This window comes from Centruroides sculpturatus, unplaced genomic scaffold, assembly GCF_000671375.1.
Source record: "Centruroides sculpturatus isolate CEXI.00-Female unplaced genomic scaffold, Cexi_2.0 scaffold1137, whole genome shotgun sequence".
In the NCBI taxonomy this organism is placed as follows: domain Eukaryota; kingdom Metazoa; phylum Arthropoda; class Arachnida; order Scorpiones; family Buthidae; genus Centruroides; species Centruroides sculpturatus.
In genome coordinates this window covers 2,466-27,860 of record NW_019385291.1, presented here as the reverse complement: position 1 = coordinate 27,860, position 25,395 = coordinate 2,466, and the positions used below count along the sequence as shown (strand labels likewise).

General features: G+C 26.8%; 1 protein-coding gene across 2 annotated transcripts in view; it reads right to left on the bottom strand.

Moving 5' to 3' along the window:
- The window catches only part of LOC111637257 (RING finger protein 150-like), a 66,559-nt gene extending 45,851 nt beyond the window's left edge, over positions 1-20,708 (bottom strand). Inside the window, exon 1 of one of the 2 annotated variants that reach the window (XM_023382708.1) lies at positions 20,034-20,708. In XM_023382708.1, coding sequence (XP_023238476.1) covers positions 20,034-20,625 — 592 coding nt within the window. In that variant the 5' untranslated portion in view covers positions 20,626-20,708. The remainder of the gene's footprint in view (positions 1-20,033) is intronic. The other variant, XM_023382707.1, reaches the window with a different exon arrangement.
- Positions 20,709-25,395: the final 4,687 nt, after the last annotated feature.

Below are 25,395 nucleotides of genomic sequence, written 5' to 3'. Positions count from 1 at the left end.
TGTTAAAAGATAAAGGCCATACAAGTTCTTGATGGCCCTCGTCACATATCTATAATCAACATGAACAAGTTAAATGACGTTTTAATTAACATATTATTATAAACAGGAAAATTATGTCTATTTTTCCAAAGTAAAAGAATTGTTATAGTTTCTATTAATAAAGTTAAAAAAAAATTGTTCAAAATGAGATACTATACATTTAACAAACTTTTAATGTAGTACTACATGCTTTCTAGCAATGAATTATTGTCATAAAATATTCTCAGTTAACCAACTTCACTTTTATTTACAACTTGTAAATATACTTTCAACTTATCTATTTAATAAAATCAGCCACTTGATTAATATGCAACATTAATAACTTTATTCTGCTTATACCACTATTATATTCACTGTTTGTTAAGTAAGCACAAATAAATATTTTAGTATTATTAACAAATTCTTTCTGTACCTTAATTTTCTTATTTACCATTAAAAATTTATAAGCTCTTTAATTTAAATAATTTCTGTTTTGTTTAATTTGAAATATTATTGTTACAGTGTATCAATTATCTGAATGCTGAATATTTAAATGACTAATCATCTAGACTTGTTTCTGCAACCTATTGATAATTTTTAAACTTTGAACTTAATTTCATATTTGATATCGTCTATCTTCTGTAGACATGCACACATTTATAAAATGATTAAAACGATTTGCATCGTAAAAAAGGTCAAACATAAATACAATAAAAAGTAGTTATTTATTTTTATATATTTAAACTACAAAAAAAAATTTAATTCCACAATACATTTATATTTGACTTAATTCTTTAAATGTTATCATACAATTTTCTAACATAATTGTTCATCTAGTACAGTTGATATTGATAGGGATTCATGAGCTTGGAAGGGTAAAAATCAACTTATCTTAATTTTATGCTATTGTGTGAAATTGTTAATTATTGTATTAAGAAAACAGTACATATATTACTATATCATACATTTTTTTATTTCAGTATATGTATTTCTATATAAGTAGTTTCTTTGTAATTTTATTTTATGCCTTTAAAAACATTATTCCAAGATGGGGTCCATGACCTTCACCTGAGTGATAAAGGGTGTCCATGGAACGATAAAAGTTAAGAATTATATCCTGAAATGTGTAATGTCCTACAATAAGCCTGTTTTTTTATTAAATGTCAATATTTTATGTAATTTTATCAGAATATTCAGTATATAAGATAATGAGTTGGCATTAGAATTATAATTAATGAAAAAAATTTAAATGACAAAAACATTGACTTGTAATACTTTTCCTTTGATTTAACGAGAACAGTGCAAACACAATAATTTTATTTACACTTTATTGACGTACATACAGTATATGCATTTCAACTAAATTATCATAGTAGGTAATCAAAAATGCATATATATATTTCAATTTTGTTTATAATATTTTATCGTTGTATATATAAATCCACTGAAGAACAAGGAAATGTTTTCTCTCTTCATGTATATGGATAATGATAAGAAAATAAATATATTCGAAATATTTACAGAGATCCAAGGCATGTTTGAGAAAGAAACCTCTAAATCAAATACATATAAAACAATTCTCTATGTTCTTAAAACAATTTTTGCTAATTTAGAACTATTTTATAAAACGTGTAGAATTTAATAGCCAGTAAAAAGCTAGACATGCTTTAATAATTAGTTTATAAATAGAATAAGTTAAGAAACAAATTATTAAACTCTGTTTGTATATAAAAGAAGCCAATTCGTAAAATTTAACTTACTTCTTTTAACTCTTAACTGCTAAGGTGCAGTCTCATACTGCTTATCATTTAATAAGAAATAGCATACGTGTGTGTGATAAATATATATATTTTCTACATCACTTAATATCAAACAAAGATGCTTCATATCACTCAAAGATATATACTCACAATGTGAATCCACTATCAAGCTAATTTAGAAGTTCCACAAAGCCATTTTAGATATAAAAAAAGGTATATAAAAGTAATCATTGTATTCAGCAAAATTCAATTTTGCTGAATATAATAAATAGAACTATATCTTTTCTGTGTCAAAATTATTATTACGGATAACAATATTTGATTTTACTACAGTATATTTTATTGTATGAAAATAAATATGAAATGCATTAAAAAAAATAGAAAATGTAAAAAAAAACAAAGTTTGCATTATAATTATAAACATATTACACATATTGAAAATTATAAAATTATATAATCCTAATTATTTTAAGCTGTTGTAAATGGCTTATTAAAAGTAAATAAATTGTCATTATAAAGATAAAATAATATTATAACTACTTTATTTTTAATAATTTATGATAATTTATTCATTGAATAAACTAAAAGGTGTTGCTTTTTTTAATATCACCTTTAAAGTCCAAGGGTAGAATGTTCTAAATTTTTTTTTTTATTTCAATTAATTGCATTTGTATTTTGATGAAGGTTGGATTATGAACCTTTATAAAAATGCAAATGCATTTAGTTTGAACCTTAACACAGAGCTATTATATTGTTATTACTTTCATTTAATAACAAAACAATTGAATTTAAAAATTTCTAATAAACTATTTGTAAGTACAGATTTATACTTATCATTTAATTTATTTAAGTCGTTCAGATATAAAATTCTGTAAATAATTCTTGATAAATACAAACTGAAAAAAAATACTTTGTAAAATTTATTAACGGAGAGTGATAGCATTTTATTTTGGTTTAATTTATTATTCTAAGGTTAAAGATCATGGCAATTAAATGCAGACAGCAGAAAGATTGCATATAGTTTTTGTATTAGTCACTTTAACTTTTCAACCACTATAAAAAAAATAAAATGCTATTTAGATTTTTTTTTTACCATCATCATATTCATGAATAGGATATGAGTAATTTTGATATAAATTATAATTTCTGGAATTTAATTTTGTCAAATAATTGACATTTATTTTCATTTTCTATATTTTTCTTTTCTATTGTTTATTCATTTGTCATCCTTCAGGAAACCTTTTCACATTCATTTTCTCCTCTTTAAATTAAATGTCATCATTTGACAAAGCAATACCGTCGCAGTTTAATCCATAATATTTTGACTTTTAAAAGATTTATAATTAGAAAACATTTGTGTAAATGTTTTGGAAAAATATATTTTCTTAAAAGTTTATTCACCTTAAAAATATTTTTAAAGTAATAATAAAATGTTAATGTCCTTTAAAGAACAGAGCTTGCTTCAATCTGAAATAACAAACTATTAATTAAATATCTTACAAATTAAAACTAAGTGCTCTTTTTAACAGACATTAACTTTTATTTTATTGATTTTTTACGGACCGGTATGAAGATAATTGGAGTTCTTGTAATATGGTTTCCGAGGATTCCCTTAATGAGACTACATTAAAAAGATATCAGACATAAATTGTCTTTCAAGGAAGCGATTTAAATAAATATTCTGAATCTAAAATTCACCTATATTTTGTCATTTTTAAAACTCAAGAAATTCAAATTTTATTAATCTCTACTTAAAGTAAGTTAATAGAGAGGTTGCGGCTGAAGTTTTCATCTCTTAAACGTGAACGTCGAGCACTGTTATCTTGTAAGCAGCGCTCGACATTCGACGTTTTAAAGATGAAAACTTTGGCCGCAACCTCGCTAATATTCAATGATAAGAATTATAAGACAACATGCACATAGAAATAATTTACTTTTAATTAATTAATTAAAGGGTGAAAAAATAACTCAAAGTAAAATGTTCAGTAAATGTCAAATTTAAGTAAGAGAAGTCGTTAATACAATAATTAACAGTATCATAAGAGTATATATATTAAAAAAAATCTAGGTTCTTCAAGTACACATTTAACAGAAAATTCTTTTGTTTCTAAATATTAATATCATACTGAATTTTATATAATTATTATACAGTACATATTTATTCCACTAATTGCTTCACTTAAGGCAGCAGTCACAATAAAAAAACTAATCAAAAATTAATGATACTGAAAAGATCATTCAAGGCCAATATCAAAGGTTTATCTATACAAAAACCTCTCATCCAATAGGATATTGTTAAATTTATAAGCCTTTAAGCCATTTATTTAAAACAGTTTAAGAGAATAACAAGAATTACATTATTAAAAATTGATTCTTCAGGCAAAAGGGTGAAGTATAAGCAAATTTCTAATTTGTTACATTTAAAAAATCCACTGACATTAATATCCCAAGATGGAAATCTGGCCAGAATTCAGTGGCAGGTCAGTGGAAACTAGGCCACAAAGGTCGAACAAGTCTGTTGTAAATAGAAGTTTTTCTTAGTGGGTCACTAGCAAGGTATTCGCATCGCATTATTCTAAATTTTTCTCTTACTAAACAGTTTTGCTTAATAAACGAGGATAATACTTTCTAATCATTAAAGAAAAAAAATATACACAAGTTTCTATAGTTGTTTAGTTTGTTTTTTTCTTACAACTTTATTTGTGTGTCACTAAAGACCATAATACAGGAAAATTTACTCAATAAATATAATATTTCACGTTTCATAATAATAATTTACTCTTGTATGAGGAAATTGCTGTAAAAACCCATTTAATATTTGCTAATGTCTCGCTTTTCAGAATAAAAATGTATGATTTTGCGACGAGAAAACGTCGTAAAAACATTTTCTAAGTCATTTTACACGTTAAAATCATCGTTTTCTATAAAGAACTAGTTTATTACTCTCATCTGAAACCGAAACGATGTCACACTCCTCAACCCAAAAACGGCTGCAAGTCGATAATTGACCGCATTAACACGTGCGTGTGTTCTTACTCCGACCTTAGCTGTGGGGCAAATTCAACGTACATAAATAAATAAATAAAAAACTTTATATTCGGAGTTAAATCGAATATATAAACTCGTCTATGACTTTCTAAACGTAGAAAACAAGACGTAGTTGATTTGTTGACCTCAAGACTTCGCAGTTGTTTGGGGTCTTGCCAATCGATCCTACGACCTTGAAAACGTATCCAAATGCAGATACAAAAGCTACTTAAATTAAAATTCTGCGACATTTGTAAGCACGTGGCTTTCGATTAAACTTCTTTTTTACAAGAATAAATCATAAATAACTTTATAAAAATATATATTTTCCTATATTTGCTGAGGGAGGGATTTTCCCACCGGCCTAGAGAAAACTTAGTGGTCCTTAGCGATTCTTACCCTTATAAAATCAAAGCTTATTGTTAATAAAACAAAATAAGATCTTTAAGGCTATGTTTTATTAATAAAGAAACATTCTAAGTATTTTTCATTTGTTCAAAACACCAGGCTGAAGGGACCCCCTCCCCTCCCCCATACAATCTCTGGCATCCCTGCATTCAGAGGATGAAATTATAATTTTATTTTATTCTAAGAACTACAAACTATACTTTTACGATAAAGTAATATAAATGCAGAATTTAAATAAATTTCAACGACAAAAGTTTACTTTTACGTCATACTTTTATAGTTGCATGTTTGAAAGTTACCTATTTAAAAGAAAAAACTTACTATTATGAAATGTACTTGAAATGGATAAGATCTTTAAATACTTTTCCTTATTTATAAGACAATATATTTTTTTTCTTTTTCCTTCCTTTTTAAAAGATTTTTCTGGCATAACATTTTGGATGAGTATACCGAGAGAGTGAGAGAAAAAAAAATCTGCATGAAATGCTACTAATTATAACCTTGGATGTGTGTGATTTAAATCCTATGTTATCTAAATTGTTATATATAAACAAAGTGGATCTGAGGAGAGTAAATATAAAATATTATTCGGGGGAAAAAAAGTACCCCCAAGGTTAAAAATTCACTGAAAAAAAATACCGAGCCAGGAAAAAACTTAAGTAACGGAAATAAATATCTACATTTTCTTTTTTTTTTGGTTGGCCACACTTAGTGAAAATGTTAAATAAAGCTCAATGAAAATAGCTTCTGCTTACTCTTTTAAGTAATAAAATGTATGATTAAAGAGTATTTATGAGTTATTGGATGACATCTCACTTGTATTTAATTGAAAAATTCATTTAGTTACATGAATTTCTACAAATTTATTTCATTACAACTTCCGCACTGTTCCAATTTGTAGGGTGTAAATAAATTGCAGGCCAAAATGTGAATTTATCTGAAAACATTATCATTATAATTGAGAAATAAAAAATTAATTTTAACTCCAAAAAAGAAACTAGTTTAGAACTTAAAAAACAATCTAAAATTGCAGTTTGATTTGAGACTGTCTAGTTCTCAAAATTAAGGCAAATATTTTTATTGTTCAAAAGCCTTGCTTTGGACAATAAAAACATCAGTTTTATATATAAACAAATATAAACATTCGAACCCAATACTTTTATATTAAAGCCAACCAATTGCCAAATTACATCAGACTACATTACTACTACTATTATTAATTATATGCTAAGTAATTTGGCACTAGAGATAGGTGTTAGGTGCCATCTCTTGCTAAATTTAATAATTATAATTAATCTTCTAATTAATTTTGAAGCTGCCGGAAGAAAAGAATCAATCTGAAGTGGGGCGCAATCCCGCAACTCCCTCTTACCGTGCGATCGCATTGCCAGTTACGCTACCCAATTCTTGCTTCTAGAACTTATATAACAATACTCAGTTACTAACAGTAATATAGCCCGATATAATTCAGTAATTGTTTGGCTTTAAAAACATCGGTTAAAATTAAAACATACGGTTCCTCATTTTTAATACGCAGAAACAAACTATAAAATGAAAATACCTTCTCTTCTGGTACTTTCTATAATAGAAACAGTTATTTCCATTTATAAACAAAAAAAAATATACATACATATAACATGTACAGTACAATATGTAGTTTAATTATGATATATAGTTCATTTATGTGTGTATGAAGCAATAATAAATTAAAATGTTCAGAAAAATAAGAATAAGTAATACATTTACTTTACAAATTAAAATCCCTCCTGCAATGTCTCTCCTCTTGCTCAATTTTTACTGTAGGAGGTCTCTTTCAATTCGACAATAATAGAAAAATTAAAAAGGTTTAGAAATTGAAATTCTGTTACCTAATCGAGGAAAATGTTGCTTTATTATAAGAAACAGTTTGAATTATCTCTACGAGAAATATTTGCGAAAATGTGGTTGTGTTAATTACTAATTTTTCCTTTAAAATTAAAATATAACATTATGTAATTCGTGATTAAAAAAACTTTGTCATAAATATTAAATTATATAAGTAAGTATATTGATTTTATTCAAAGATTAATCAAGAATTAAATGTCAGAGAAAATTTTAATCAGATTTTATGTAATTTTAAATGATGATAATTAGTAATCTTTACATTAGTAAGGATTTCTCTTTATTTAATTATATCTTGTTTACAGAATTTCAGTATCAAATCTAGCATAATCAAGAAACAGTAAGTCAAGGAAAATTAGTGTTTAGCCACAATAAAATTAATGTTAAATTATAATGAAGAAAGATTGTTACAAATAGAAATTTATATAACATCTGTTCATATATAGATATTTCCTTATTAATTTTAAAGAAATAAATTTTAATGACTGACGTGCATAACTGAATGAATTCAATAGTGGAATAGTGTGTAAAAATAAATCATATGACAAATATTCCTTAAATGTTTTCGTATAATAGTAATTGTTTTAAGATGGTAAACAACTAGAAAAAATTAATACAATACATTATAATTAATCTTCTATTTCTTTTTTTAATAATTTATATATTTTTTAAGGCATAACTTATTAAAATAATTAGTTAGATGCAGGGCTTTAATTACACGTCCTTGCAGAAAGACTCATCCGACAACCTCAGCCAACTCAGATTTAGAAAATGCCACCATCTTTAAAAAAATACAAAGTTTTTTTCATTGTTATTGCATGTGAAGAGAAATAAGTTTCCGTAAGTAATAATATACAAGTGAAATGATAAACATCGAAATTGCGACATACTTTCATTTGCCAATATCCAATTTATCCTACTAATTCCAGACTTATCTGTTTTCAGTAAAGAAACTAAACACTGTTAAATGTGTACAGTTGTAAGTAATTGTATAGTATTGACACAATTCTGTACGGAAATTATTAATATAAACACACTTTTATGTAAAAATTAAATATTGTCTTTAAAATCAAATGTTTTCTGCTATTATTAGACAAGAAGAGTAAATAATAATCTCCACATTATTTAAGCTATTGAAAAAAAATTATGAATAAAAAATGTATTTCGTTCAACAGTTCAACTAAATCGGTTTAAATCATTTTTCTGAAATATCTGCAATTAGATATATCTATAAATAAATACATTCTACGGAGCATATCGCACTGACTCATAGTTATAGCAGTGTTTGCAATTTAATGATGCAAGAGCTCTCAAGGCTATATTGTGCCAGGCACACGAAAAATGCAACTTAAGTAATTAATACTATCATTTTGGGTTGAATGAGAGTCAGCTTTATTTTTTCTGCATACATTTATTCTCTCATCACAGGGTTATCACATAATTACAGTTATTGGCTAAACAGACTGATTTTATAGAAATAATAATAATAAGAATAGGCTATAATTAAATATAGTTATAAAAAAAAAAAAAACTGTTTATTCCACTTGCATAGTAATTTATAAAGTAATTGAGTTGTAAAGACAACTTTAAAAACAAATATTACATGAATATTTTTATATACTGCTGAATAAATTTATAAAGTAATATTGGGAAAAAACTAATACTTGATAATAATAAAAGTAAATATGAAATTATGACAAAAATTCTTGTTTTCATATCATCGCTGAACTGTTTAACTGTCATACTTGATCTTAGAATGAAATAAAACTGTGAAAACAATCGTCTAATAAAATAATCTATACTTGTTTTAATGATTATACATACAAATATACAGCATAAATTTTCTTAATTCTTTGAATGCATAATCATTTTTATGTATATTTAATACTTAAAAGTAAGCAGATATATGTTTTATATAATATTTAACTTACTAAAATGTTACGAGTACTTAAAACACATTAGAATCTATGAAAAAATAAAACAAATAAAGGAAATTAAACAACAATTAAAAATAATTTATTCTATTATCTATCCATACAATTCTCTAGCAAATACAACATGCCATAAACAGATAGTATTTGCAATATATATAGATATTGCAATGTGGTTTATCACAATGTCTAACAAAACTTAACAATCCAATTAGTATGCCAATTTTCTACAAAGAATTATTAATTCTCTCTCTAAATATTTTTATATCTCGTTATGAAAATCTATATCAACAACTTTCACGAGACCTAGTTTCAGCATTGAGATGCACTGACATACAAGTAACCGTGTTATGAGAGTAGTTAAGTAGCTTCGACAAGATCTCATGAACTAGTAAAGCACAAGTTTTTGAACATGACTTCACATGTCTGAGAGAATTTCAAATTACATAATCGTTCTGTGATATATCACTTTCATTTATGCAATATAAGCTTAAATATGTACCATAGACTATATTTGCCATTTCTTTAAAGTATATTAGGGATATACTTCTTCCATATTCCAACTTCATATGATCTATGCCACATATCACATCGTCTGAAATTAGAATATGAGTAAGTATATCTAATACACTTTTAAAACAGTGGTATTAAATGTACTTTCTTATGTATCTGCCATCGTAACTGAAATTATATGCAATATTTTTATGATAAATTTTAAAATTCTTACCTAATTTAAATCATTTTTTGGGTGTGTTTTTTTCAAAATTATAAACACACAAAATATGATCACTACATAACTGGATAAGCTTGTGTAAATTAATTAATTAATGATACTACCATAAAAAATCAAGCAAGAATGTAAACTTAATGGAAAAACTAGTTAGTAACAATCATCTTCCATTAAATGTATGTTCAACTGCTGAATTTTTGATGTTTTTGTCATTAATTTATGTAAAATATCATAGAAAATTAAGCAAAAATATATATATTTTGTTATTTTATTAGTAGAAATCATTAATATGTTTTTCTCTAGTTTTTATTTTATTCAATTTTCTTTGTAATTAATTAATGAAGTCCAAATTAAGTACCTTACCAATCACCTAGTTAGAGAAATTATTTCACCATTTCTACTTAAGGAAGTGGAAATTCCCAATAAAAAAATTTTTTTTTTTAATTTTCTCATGAAAATCAATAAAACGTTAAACCAATTTTCATAGTAATCTTTTACTGACGACAAAAAAAGTGTCATTCAACATTTTAATAAATCATTACTTAACTAATATATTCATATAAATATATTATCATCCATTATAATTTAACATTTTCTAAATATAGAGTATAATAAGCATTAATGAAAAAAATCCAGGTTTAATTCTAAGAAAAACTCATTTAATTTATGAGTCATCAATTATTACTAAAAAACAAATATCCTAAAATCTTTATTATATATATTTAAAAATAATATTTGTAAAGACACATCCCATTCATAAACATCTGGCATGGTAATCAACCATACCTTGAAATCAATGCCGTCCATAAACTAGAGAGACATTGTACAACCTTGACCCGTAAAAACTTTTAAAAGCACTGCATACGGAAAGGTAACTGATTTATTATATTATAGATAAAAATTCTAGCAGCTTTAAAAATGAAACGAAGAAATCCAATTTCTAAATATATAAATCTGAAATGAACGGACCAAATTCAGATTATTTGATAGCTCAAGGATACTTTAAAATGTCGACTTTCTTTGGCCAACCTTGGATTTTAAATAACTTCACAATTCAGTTTAATAAAAACTAACAGCATTTTCTCTTTTTAGATCTTACATATTACACAAACAACATTAGCATAAACAGAAAATGAAATCTTGTTTGGACATTTTAAAGATTGAAGAATTTTTAGATAAAAAAAAAAATATTTAAAATTTTATATTTCATTATGTTATTCGTACGTATTATTCATCACGTTAAACAGTTTAAAAAATAGAATGTTTTTATTAATATTTAACTTTCACAAAAGTCACTTAAGACGTGATTCAACGTTTTCTTTTTACGACTAGAAAAATTCTAGGAGTTATGGTGAATTTCCGTCTGCATTTTAATTTTAAGAAACCACACGGAGTAAAATTTCAAAATGATATTAAATTTGCTTCTTTAATTTAAGAGATTAGTAAATTATTAACCTATAAATTGCATAATTTAATTACTTTTTTCATAAAAAGACAACAAAGTTACGTTTAAACGACTTTAAAATTCAACGTTTTAAATTAATAATACTTAACAATTATATAATCATAACATTACTAATCTCTTAATCCATTACGAAATCAATTTTATACCGATTTAATTCTTTTTCGTTCGTATTCCGAATAAATTTATCGTAAATATTTTAAGGAATATTAACTATAAATTTGGATACGTAATTCAGATAAGATATTGGAAAAAATTATATTGAATCACGTTCTTGCAATTATACGTAGAAAATCACTCGATATTTGAAATGTATGCAAACTTTTATATTCTACAAACTAGTCACTTTTCATGCTTCATTAAGATGCAAAAAATGAGGTTAAAACGTAACATGTTCTTAAAAATTACATAAGATTTTCTGAACAGGAAAATAAATAGCATTTACACTCTAAGTGCAATACAAAATTGTTTATTGTGATATTTGCTATTATAGATTTAGATAAACTATTTCAACCATTCTTATTTTATAACAAAAAGTTTAATTAGTCTTTAGAAAATTCGTTATTATAATAACAACATAATTTATAAGAGAAAAATAATCATTCCACCCAAACATGAATAGAAAAACATTAAATAAAACTAGGACAGTGAGATAAAAAAAATATATATATTTTACTTATTTCTGAAGGTGAAAGCAAAGATATCACAGAGTCCTAATTCCAAACAAAACATTTTAATATCTTAAATAAATAAAACAAAATTCATTTATTATAAACAAATCTATTGTTATTATTATTATTGATATCATCATTTAGTTTTCGAGGAGGAAAACAAAACATTAATTCAGGTTCTGTAACCAAAAACTTTCTACCTTTGGGCTTCTATTGTCTAACATTGTCCTTGACCAACTTTCCAAAAAAACAATATTTAACACATCCCAATTGTTGAGGGACTGACTTATATCGATAGCTTAAAAACCGCTACAAAGTTTAAGAATTTAGCAAGGTGAAGAACCAACGATAAGTTTTTTTTTCTTTTTTTTAAGATATAAAGAAGAGATTAATGTTCTTTAACCTCTTCGGAGGTTTATGACGTAAAATGTACGTCAAACCGGTTCTTTTTTTTTCAATAGAATGTTCTGATTGAATCAAGTTCGAAACCCTTTTTAATGAATGATCAATAAACATGACACATGTATCCTATTATTATTTGTCGTTGACGTTGCAACACAAATATTCTGGATACTTTTGCTTCGTTTTAAAAAAATAAACGACATTTTGACACTGTAGAAATTGAAATTTTTTGAATATTTGCGAATATTTTAAGTGGATTAATTAATTTTCCAATGGAAAATCTTCTCTTATTAATACCGACGACATTTTTTTGTTAAAATATTTTTAAAAATCAAAGCATAAATCAATTAAAAAACAAATGAATAAAATCATTTTAAAAATTTTTAAATTAATTTTTTAAACGCCAAGAGATGGCATTCTACAGCAATTTTTCCTGCTGCCATCTATCGCAATGTTTAGTAAGTTTTAATTAAAAAATTTACAAAATTATTTTAAAGTATTCAAAATAATAAAATTTATGTTATATATATATAAACTAAACACAAAATAATATAAACAACATATTAATAGAAATATATTTTTAGAACATAAAATACATAACCGACTCAACTATCTACGTCATCGATGATATTTCATTCTGCAAAGACGTCATCCGTTTAGAAAACTCGTTTTAAATATTAAATCATCTTTCAAAAGATGAAAAGAAAAAAAAACAAAATTCTTAAATAATTTATCATTTTTAAATAACTAAATATAATAAAAGACTTTTTATAACAAAATAAAATCAATCAAATTCAAAATTCGTCACGGAGTGACGTAAGAAGATTCTACCAATCATTTTTACGAATAGAAAAATTAATTTTCTTTCTTTCGTACGTCACGACGCGCCTTTTTTTTTTCATTTGAGTCAAAGAATTAACGCTTTAAAATACTTGAAAACATCTGGAAATGATAAATTCGCCATTGGAAATTCAATTTTCAAGGACGTATAGGCGGAAAGATATTTAAGTTTCGTCTCAGACACAGGAAACGCATAAAAAAAAGGGTGTGAGAGGAATTTATTAATAGATTAATATCTCCATTGGCGCATTTGTAACTTCCTAAAAGACTTCTAAACGTATCAAAAGATTAAAATATTTTCAACGTTCGGCCATGGCGCCATCTGTTGTCGGAAACGGTAACGACACGTTTTACTTTTTTTTTTTCCTTTTCTTCTATTAAGACAGGAATGTTTGGAAAATATGCAAATTTTTCTCTTACTTTTCTTTCGTGTGATCTTTTTGACCTTCTTAACTTCGATATATCGCGAAGAATCACAAAGGTCGCTAGACAAGAGATACCTAAATGGAGTTTTTAATACAAGGTCGCAATTATAAATCAAAGTGAGCGACCTTGAACAGTATAATAATTTCTTTTTTATTTTTATTTTCCATTTTTCCTACTATTATATTAACTGTTTCGTGTGCTTTATTATTATTATTATTATTATTTCGGTATTGAAAGGGTAAATTCGTCTAAAAATTTGAATTAATTCGAAGGAATAATCCGCCAAGTGGCGGGTTATTGCTTTGCTGGTCACGTGACCGCGCCCTCCATTTCATCTCCGACCTTGGTTGTTCGCCCTTTGACGAACGGAATGTCGCCCGACCGGTCCCCCCCCGACGGCCCCCGCTGCATTTTGGCTATGTGCCCGATTGGGTTTGGATCCCGCGCTACCGTATCGTCCGTACCAAAACCATAAAAGGCCTCCGAGTCCATTCCCCATCTCACCTTATTTAGAACGCAACTCATCTGCGGTGACACGTGATCACCAAGATTTTCGCTGCCAGATGGCGCCGTGGACGAGTTCGTCTGCTTTATTTTTCGTCCACCTTAAATAATAATAATAAAAAAAAACCCAAAAATTTAAAACTAAATTTCTTTTTTTTTTTTAATTCGAATTATATTTTTAACTCTTTATTAATAATAAGAAAGAAAATATGATTTATGCTAAAATATTTCGAAAATAATTAAATGAAAATAATAGTTAAATTCAAAAAAACAAATAAAATAATAATAATAATATCTGACGTCACGGTGACGTAGAGGACTTTTCGAATTCGAATTATATTTCCAGGGAATAGCGTATTCGCCGTCTTTTACGCCGCCGTTCTTCGTTATTACACAATATTTTACTTAAATTAACTTGTTAAACTTCCTTTCGCACGAAAGCCAGACGTTTTAAATTCCGCGTGGCGGAGATTTTTCAGCGATTTTTGGCCAAATTTCAATCGTCCTTTGCATAAATTTGGGCGCTCGTCAAACCATAAATCATCACTCCACGGCAACGTTTAACGATTCAAATCTTCGTATAAAAAAAAAATTAATAATAATAAAATAAATTAGCAATCGTACAAAATCGTATGCAGGCGCTCTTTCCTAATCATCTTAAAGGAAAGTTGACGAAATTATAATTTGATAATTTCCTTTTCGCTAAAAAGAAAGAAAGAAGAAAAAAAAAATACATTAAATAAAATTCAGACTAAATTATTTTGAAATCAGACTAAACATATTCTGGTTTATGCAAAAAAAAAACCAATTATATACTGTATATATTCTGTTTACATAAATATATCGAATTATTTAAAGAATAAAAGTTATATATAACTGAATATTAAAAAGTACCGCCGTGTGGTAATAGTAGCGAAGAGGTTAAAACGTCACAGTATCGACAAAAGGTCAAAGGTACAAAGTTTAAACATGTGAATGCCTTCAAAGACGCGCTTAAGATCTATGGCCTCTTGACATTAGATTGGATGGACACGTGGCTTGTGTTTGCGAGAGAAGAAAATGATTTTCCTCTTTAAGGTGATAATTACTGTGCCAATTCGGTTGGAGCTTTATTTAATCATCATCCTCTTCTTCTTCTTCTTTTTTTTTCTCCTCTCGAAGCAGATGAGCGTTTTCTTTGTGTCCATTTTTCGAAAATAGAGCCCGAGGGCCCCCGCTCCACTTTCACGTCACGACCTAGACGTTTGTTTAATCAAGCGATTTTTACCAGACAAAACTAGCTCTAGTTTTCCTCGTAGTCACGTGCCAGACGAAATGGTCGAAAGGAGGACGTGTTTCGTGTGCATAGAGATTAAAGGTCAAAGAAGAAAACAAAAAACAAAGAGAGAGAGAGAGAGAGAAACAAAACAAAACAAAAAAAGAAAAAAATAAAGTCGAAAGAGGTCGTGAAAGAGTTGAATGCTTCCGCTCGAAACTCTTCATTAGTGAAGTGTGAGTAGATAAAGTGAGATCTTTTTAGATCATCAGAAAATTTTGCTGAATGATGGTCATTTTTATGCAAGTAACAATTGATAACTGATTATTATCATCCTTGTCGTGTACGTCTAAGAAAAGAGGAGGACCAAACACGAAACACTGGTAAAAAAAATAAATAAATAAAAAATTCGGATTAAATTTTCATATATTTAGTATTGTAAACTACAAAGAAATTTTCTTTTATAAGGTAAAGCCAGGAATTTAATAACAACCCTAAAAATTGTCCCTAATTATCATAAATAAGAAAGACTTTCCTGTACCTAATCACTTTCGTAATATAATAAAATTTGCTAAACTAATAAATTATATTTACGTCTATAAAATATATGATAAATAAGATATTTCTTACACAGATACACAATCATTATTCTCTAAATAATATTTTGTCAATGAATCAAAAAGTGTTTATAGAAATTTTTCTATGAAAGAATATTGGAATTTCATCTTATTTCTTGATAGATTAATTAAAAGGCATTCACTATAGGCATGAATCACTAAATATATATTACGAAATTACTCATATTATTAAACATTCTACACAATTGCAATATCCCATTCAAAATTTCTTTTTTTTTTTAATGTTTTGATCCGTGAAATAAGATTTTCCACATGAAAGATGACAAATAATATATTAATTTCCATATACTTCCCCTAATACCGTGAATTATTAAGACATAAACCATTATTTTTCAAAATATTCCTCCACTTAGAATGTGGATTTCTCAGCAAAAAAAAGAAAAAAACGCCCAACGTCACGAAATAAGAGGGATTTTCCTGTATATAATTACTCAAAACTCTCTTATTTTCTAATTAATCTATGCGATTATTTAGGTTATCAGAATGCCAAGAAAGCGCTGAATGATTATGAAATAATCTACATTCAAAATAAACAAATTGATTCCAGTCTAGACATATTTTATACTAAAAGAAGGGTGAGGAAAATTTATATTGAAAGACAAATCCTTTAAAAGAAACTCCTTGCAGAGTAATAAAACAAGACATAAAAGTTTAAAATATTTAAAAAGATTACCCCCCACAGAAGGTTCAATATATCTATTGTTTGTATGTGTATGTTGCATTGTAAACTGCAACTTAAAAGAATATAAAATATTTTTTATTGAGGTTCACCTTACATTTAATAGAGGACGGAAATAATGTAACCTAGAATCATCAAATGAGTACCAGTTACACAATTGATATATATTTTTGCTAGTTTTCGGGATAATAATAGTTTTGTATGTATATATATATATATTGCGTATCAAATCTGAATTGATCTTGTCCCACTTGACGAAAACTTCCTGAATTAAAGTATGTTGACCGTTCATTGAATTTTTAGCTTAAACAACGTTTAAACTTCGTCTTACGCGATAATCCGGCTTAACTGTCTTCATCGGCGTCGTTTACGGAAAATTTGTTAAAATGCCAATAATTATTAATTATTAGAAGATGTAAAAGCCATTTTTAATGCTTTTCAAGAGTATAATTTGTCATCGATATTAATTTTAAAATAAATTTACTTTCCGAACTAAATTACGTAATAAAATTATTTTTACGAAACATAATNAAGTAACAATTGATAACTGATTATTATCATCCTTGTCGTGTACGTCTAAGAAAAGAGGAGGACCAAACACGAAACACTGGTAAAAAAAATAAATAAATAAAAAATTCGGATTAAATTTTCATATATTTAGTATTGTAAACTACAAAGAAATTTTCTTTTATAAGGTAAAGCCAGGAATTTAATAACAACCCTAAAAATTGTCCCTAATTATCATAAATAAGAAAGACTTTCCTGTACCTAATCACTTTCGTAATATAATAAAATTTGCTAAACTAATAAATTATATTTACGTCTATAAAATATATGATAAATAAGATATTTCTTACACAGATACACAATCATTATTCTCTAAATAATATTTTGTCAATGAATCAAAAAGTGTTTATAGAAATTTTTCTATGAAAGAATATTGGAATTTCATCTTATTTCTTGATAGATTAATTAAAAGGCATTCACTATAGGCATGAATCACTAAATATATATTACGAAATTACTCATATTATTAAACATTCTACACAATTGCAATATCCCATTCAAAATTTCTTTTTTTTTTTAATGTTTTGATCCGTGAAATAAGATTTTCCACATGAAAGATGACAAATAATATATTAATTTCCATATACTTCCCCTAATACCGTGAATTATTAAGACATAAACCATTATTTTTCAAAATATTCCTCCACTTAGAATGTGGATTTCTCAGCAAAAAAAAGAAAAAAACGCCCAACGTCACGAAATAAGAGGGATTTTCCTGTATATAATTACTCAAAACTCTCTTATTTTCTAATTAATCTATGCGATTATTTAGGTTATCAGAATGCCAAGAAAGCGCTGAATGATTATGAAATAATCTACATTCAAAATAAACAAATTGATTCCAGTCTAGACATATTTTATACTAAAAGAAGGGTGAGGAAAATTTATATTGAAAGACAAATCCTTTAAAAGAAACTCCTTGCAGAGTAATAAAACAAGACATAAAAGTTTAAAATATTTAAAAAGATTACCCCCCACAGAAGGTTCAATATATCTATTGTTTGTATGTGTATGTTGCATTGTAAACTGAAAACTTAAAAGAATATAAAATATTTTTTATTGAGGTTCACCTTACATTTAATAGAGGACGGAAATAATGTAACCTAGAATCATCAAATGAGTACCAGTTACACAATTGATATATATTTTTGCTAGTTTTCGGGATAATAATAGTTTTGTATGTATATATATATATATATTGCGTATCAAATCTGAATTGATCTTGTCCCACTTGACGAAAACTTCCTGAATTAAAGTATGTTGACCGTTCATTGAATTTTTAGCTNTATCTCTTTTATAAATATGCATTATATCCTCTATGAAACTTTGTTACCGACTTTCTTAGAAAATTTTATAACTAATTTTTCTAAAATATATAAAACAATTTCCATTTTATAATAATAATAGTAATTTGTACATTAATTATAAGGAAACACAAATATTTTGAGACTTATTTCAACTGTACATAATATAACAATTAAGTGACAGGTCTCGAAAACAATACATTCTTTTAAATACATGTAATTTACATTCAATAGTGAAAACTCATATTGTAAAGAATGGAGGAAAAAAAATAAATATGTATTTCACTATTAAATGAAACTTTCCAATTAGAATGAAAAGAAAATTCTATTTATATTAAAGACTTTGAATAGAAAACATTTTGATAAATTACTCATTGTTATCCATCACCTCTTGTTAGATATAAGATACTTTCCAGACCCCAATGAAACAAAACTAGCGCAATGAAAAAAACAAAAAGAAAAAAAAAATGTCTTGATCTCTTAAAAACATAAAATTGTTTTTGTTTTAACTAAGTAAACAAACACTCTAGATTTTAAAATATAAAAATAGAATAAAAATACAGAGGTTTGAAAACACTTTAGATAAAAAAAAACACATTTTAAGATTTATACGAAAACAATAAAAAAGAGCCCTTCTTATTAATTTAAACAGTTTCATAAACTCTTAAGGTTACGCATAATCTTAAAGGAATAAACTAATGATTGTGAATAGAAATCATTGAAAAGGAGCTCTCCTAAAAGTCAATAATAGTAATAGTAACTTCATTTAATGAAAGTATGGAAGGAATATATTGAAATAGCTAATCAGCATAACATTTTCATAATATGAGAAAAATATTAGAAGACCTAAAGGCATGTTGGAAATAGCTAGAAAATAGATATAGGAAGATCCTAGAAGTAGATAAATTATTAATACAAATGTTTGAAAAAAGAGAAGATACAGCTGGATAACAGATCTACAGCAATCGGTCTTCGTCCAACTTAAAATTGAAAAGGATTCGCTAATTAAAAAACAGTGAATAAATTATCCGGTTGTATTTTAGATAGAGTAATAAGAAATGAAACAACACCTTTTAAAACTATTATTATTTTAATAATAATGATAAAAACCCATAAATCATTTTTATAATAATCCTTTTTTTCTTATTATCATGATAAATTTTTAATGGAGCTGGAATATTGATTTGTGTCCGAGTCAACTTTCAACAATACAATATGCTTCTAACAGGTTATTTTTAAGTATTGTTGTTTTTAATATCAGAAATTTCAAAACCTGGTTAAAATAATATGAAATTTCACACTATTTTACAAATATACAGCAAATTTTTCCCCCATAACTATTATTGTCACGTAACACCAAATTGCCGCAAAACAATTCCTTTTGTAGACAGAAAATTTGGTACTGGCTAAAACTTAAGTAAATAAACAAATTTAACACGAGACATCTGTTATATTTTAATCACTGATTGATTAATTATTTGAAATGAAAAATTTTTTCTTCTTTGTTTAGTGTTTATAAGAAAAACTTACCTTTAGGATACATCTTTATCAACTTAGAATCAGTTTTATCACTATAAACAACAGCTGCAGATGCATTTGTCAATGCCACATGGCGAATCTTTGTGCTGTCTTGACACTGTCCATGCTTCAGGAGAGCAATCCACGGTTCGTGAGGGATATTGTCTGTGTCTAAAGGATAACAACCGTCGTGTGTAGTGTGATTATTACTAGAAACATGTACAACAATTCCACTAACGGAATCCACTTTTCCAACACTATACTTTCCTATTTCTTCTTCTTCGCTGAATGTTCTCCCAGTTCTACTATCGGTATATGTTATATTAATAAAAGCTAAGGTATAGTCATCGGTTTCGTAACCATAAGTGAATTCGGAAGCCACACATACGAAAAATCTATCTAGGATCGTGCTAAGAAGGAGAGCGTATAGCAAAGACGATACATCCTTTATCTTCATGGCTACTTGGCGATTCCTATCTATCCTAGAGCCGACGAAATCGATATTCGCGCACAGGTTACGCTCTGGCGTTTCACCATCGTCTAATATTATCGAATGAGGCATAATACGCTTGTCTTTATCTAAATTCTTACTTCCTCCATCCATCCACGTGTGAACCGAATTTCCATCTAAACTTCAATCAGCTGATCATTGTGTTTTTCTTTGCCGGCGATGCTGGCGCCATCAGCCGTTTATATATTGTACTAACACTATGTGAGGATTATGTAAATAAGTGATTTTTAAATCGCTCGTGTGTTTCTTTCGATTAATTAATAACGCTCCATTTATAACAGAAATTATTTAATTAATTAAATATATTTAACTTCATAATTAATTAATTAATTTAAACAACGTTTAAACTTCGTCTTACGCGATAATCCGGCTTAACTGTCTTCATCGGCGTCGTTTACGGAAAATTTGTTAAAATGCCAATAATTATTAATTATTAGAAGATGTAAAAGCCATTTTTAATGCTTTTCAAGAGTATAATTTGTTATCGATATTAATTTTAAAATAAATTTACTTTCCGAACTAAATTACGTAATAAAATTATGTTTTACGAAACATTATATATATTTTTACAATTACATATGACCTAATAACATTCCATTTTTAATTCATTTAACAATAAAAGTCATGTCGATTTTTAAAATTTTGGACACTTTCTATTGGTTAAATGAGCAGCGTGACAAAATGTTACGTAATAAACGAACATCCAATGGAGAACCGGATTAATTCAAATATTTAAATATGTATTACTACGACCTCTGGTTGGTAAATTTGAAATTTATTTTGGTATAATATAAAATCAAAAAGAAAAGTAAATTGCGTAAATATTAAACATTTTTCAATTAATTTGTGACATCATTCGGGTACGTTTATTATGATATTTCATTAATTATTACTAATTTTAAAACAAAAAAAAAATTTATTCGAGAGGTTAAACGGTCAGATAAAATGGGTCACGGTTTAGAAAATTGAAGCAAAAATTTCAAAATAAATTAATTTAAATTGAAAGTAAAAATCAGGATAAGGATAAGGAAAATAACTTTTCCTTTAAATTTTTACGTGGAAACGAACGTTCGGAAGCAAGATGAGTAAATTCTACTTCCGATTCTTTTCTGATAGATAATGTCTAAATACAGAATTGATTTGAATGCATTTTCTCCAAACTTACTTTAAATTTTACATGAATTTTTTAATTAATTAATTAATTATATAATTTTCAATATTATCGCCTTCATACTGAGCAAATTAGATATAGAAACATTCAAAATTAGAAAGCCAATAAATAAATCTCTTACGTAAAATTTTTCTTCATATTCTTAAGTATAAATTTTGTTAATAAGTATTGATTTTTAATTAAACTACTTTTGTTTAGTCAGCAGTTAACGTGTGTTCTATTTTTCAACCAATCAGATTTAAGAAAATAGAAAGAAATCGGCTTTGTATCTCACTTCTTAAGCTGGGAACCGTACATACTGATGATGTTAAGCAGCACAATATGTTGACAATCTGCCAAGGAAAGATGCCTCGCGTGAGGTTTCTTTTAGGAATTGTGATAAACTAGTACCTATATATCAATAGCTACTAGACACGTGAAGAAAATCCGGAAAAACCCACTCGATCAGCCAGCATATTGAGGCTCGAACCCACGACAAAATACTAGTATCTAGCAGTGGTTTTAGCCACTCGGCTACTGGTGGGCGCGCACAAATTGATGGTGGGGTTTGTTCCATTTTTCTTCTTTCGAAAGTGTATATCCTTTTAACCAAAAATTGAAAACAACTTATTTATTAAAAACAAAACTACATTTTATTTAGAAAGGAGACATTAGAAAAATAATAAATAAATTTTTCTAATGTCTTCTTAACAATAATTGGAAACACTAAAGGTTCCTTTAGGCAGAAAGAAGATAACTTTTACATCATTTTTACAAATTATGTATTTAAATTATAACAGAATTATGTATAGGAAAAATTTATTAAATAATTTGCACGGATTCTCATTTGTAATCTGTTACTGGTACAATTTATTATGCAAGGATAATTATCATTTAATGGGATGAGATAAACTCACTATCGAGAATTGTAGTTTCCCGGATATTTAAAATAATACGAAACAGTGATTGTAGATATCATTGCATAGTTTTAATTCATTTTACTTTCTCTGCTATTATATATAACAGAGGGAAAGTAAGGAGATCGGTAGAAAAAAATGACCCCCAAGGTTTTACTTTTTTGCATTCAGGGGACCTTGAAACGTTGAGAAATGCAAAGAAAGTTGGGGTTCTTTCTGTATGTATGGATGAATGTTAGTGCAGGATTTTGTTCACCCATTTTAAAGCATAATAACTCCCATGCCTTTTGTCAAAATTTTCTGAAATTTTTCAGGGGGGTTTGTTTATTGGGGAGAAATGTTTATAGAAATTTTCAGAAAAATCGGACCATTGGTTCGGGAGATATTAAGGGAATAGAGCCATATCTCCCGAAACAATCTGATAATTTATAAAGATAATGAAAGCAATTATTAGGGACGAAAATAAAGAATGCCGGGAAAGTACAGCAACAATGTTATCAGATTTTTCCATTAGATATCAACCTTTTTAACGTCATCAAAATTAAATTTTTCTTCTATTTTCGCCACTTCAAAATAATTTAAAGAAAAAAGAACAGGTAAAATATTCATTATTTTTCCACTTGATACTTACATTCATCCTGTTGTTGTTTATATTGAAACAGGAAAAAAAAGTTACTAGATTCTCTAACCTTTATATTAATTTGCACAGTCTGGACGTTGCCTTTGTATGGTAATTGAGGAAGGGAAAAAAATCGATTTTTACTACCAGATGCTCCCGTGTTGCAAATGTTAAAAAATACGCTATCCTTTCTGAAACAAGAAATTTTAATCTTTAATAAAAAAAAAAACGGTAAAAAAACTATTAAGGTTGAATGCTTTCCCTTTCACATTATTACATATTTAAAGAAAAATTATGTAATATTAGTAATAAGGAAAAAAATCTTTATTTAATTTTAATTTTTTTTAATTAATAAGACAAATTAAAACAAAAAAAAAAACCAAGCAAAACTAATTTGTTAAACCAATGATTTTTCTGATTCGTTAATTTCATTTCAAATCAACCAATTAAACGAACGAAAATTGTTAAGATATTTTAGCTCTCAACTTTTCTTTAATTCCACGACCAAACATGTTTAAAAAATCATTGCATTGAATTTTCTACTTTTCAAATCGTTTTTTTCCGATTATTTGATTTGTTTATCGTGTATAAACACACTTTTATTTCTTTAATTTTCGATTCTTTCCTCCCCGTGGGCACTGAGAGGGCCTTTCTTCCACACCCATCCAGTGTAAGCTAACACTTTAACAGACCGTCATTAAGTAATTAATTAAGAAACCGCACTCATTTACTGTTAAATTACACAATTTTAAAATCATTACACAGAATAATCGTGGCGTAAAGACAACTTAAAATTGTTTACTGATAAAGCAAAAAATTACTTTCGTGAACAACAACACTACTGTATATTTTATATACAAAAAAAAATAATAATAATCAACAATACAGCATACTATACATTCATAAACTTGTCACATTTAGAGGATATTATTATTATTATTGATATCATCATTTAGTTTTCGAGGAGGAAAACAAAACATTAATTCAGGTTCTGTAACCAAAAACTTTCTACCTTTGGGCTTCTATTGTCTAACATTGTCCTTGACCAACTTTCCAAAAAAACAATATTTAACACATCCCAATTGTTGAGGGACTGACTTATATCGATAGCTTAAAAACCGCTACAAAGTTTAAGAATTTAGCAAGGTGAAGAACCAACGATAAGTTTTTTTTTCTTTTTTTTAAGATATAAAGAAGAGATTAATGTTCTTTAACCTCTTCGGAGGTTTATGACGTAAAATGTACGTCAAACCGGTTCTTTTTTTTTCAATAGAATGTTCTGATTGAATCAAGTTCGAAACCCTTTTTAATGAATGATCAATAAACATGACACATGTATCCTATTATTATTTGTCGTTGACGTTGCAACACAAATATTCTGGATACTTTTGCTTCGTTTTAAAAAAATAAACGACATTTTGACACTGTAGAAATTGAAATTTTTTGAATATTTGCGAATATTTTAAGTGGATTAATTAATTTTCCAATGGAAAATCTTCTCTTATTAATACCGACGACATTTTTTTGTTAAAATATTTTTAAAAATCAAAGCATAAATCAATTAAAAAACAAATGAATAAAATCATTTTAAAAATTTTTAAATTAATTTTTTAAACGCCAAGAGATGGCATTCTACAGCAATTTTTCCTGCTGCCATCTATCGCAATGTTTAGTAAGTTTTAATTAAAAAATTTACAAAATTATTTTAAAGTATTCAAAATAATAAAATTTATGTTATATATATATAAACTAAACACAAAATAATATAAACAACATATTAATAGAAATATATTTTTAGAACATAAAATACATAACCGACTCAACTATCTACGTCATCGATGATATTTCATTCTGCAAAGACGTCATCCGTTTAGAAAACTCGTTTTAAATATTAAATCATCTTTCAAAAGATGAAAAGAAAAAAAAACAAAATTCTTAAATAATTTATCATTTTTAAATAACTAAATATAATAAAAGACTTTTTATAACAAAATAAAATCAATCAAATTCAAAATTCGTCACGGAGTGACGTAAGAAGATTCTACCAATCATTTTTACGAATAGAAAAATTAATTTTCTTTCTTTCGTACGTCACGACGCGCCTTTTTTTTTTCATTTGAGTCAAAGAATTAACGCTTTAAAATACTTGAAAACATCTGGAAATGATAAATTCGCCA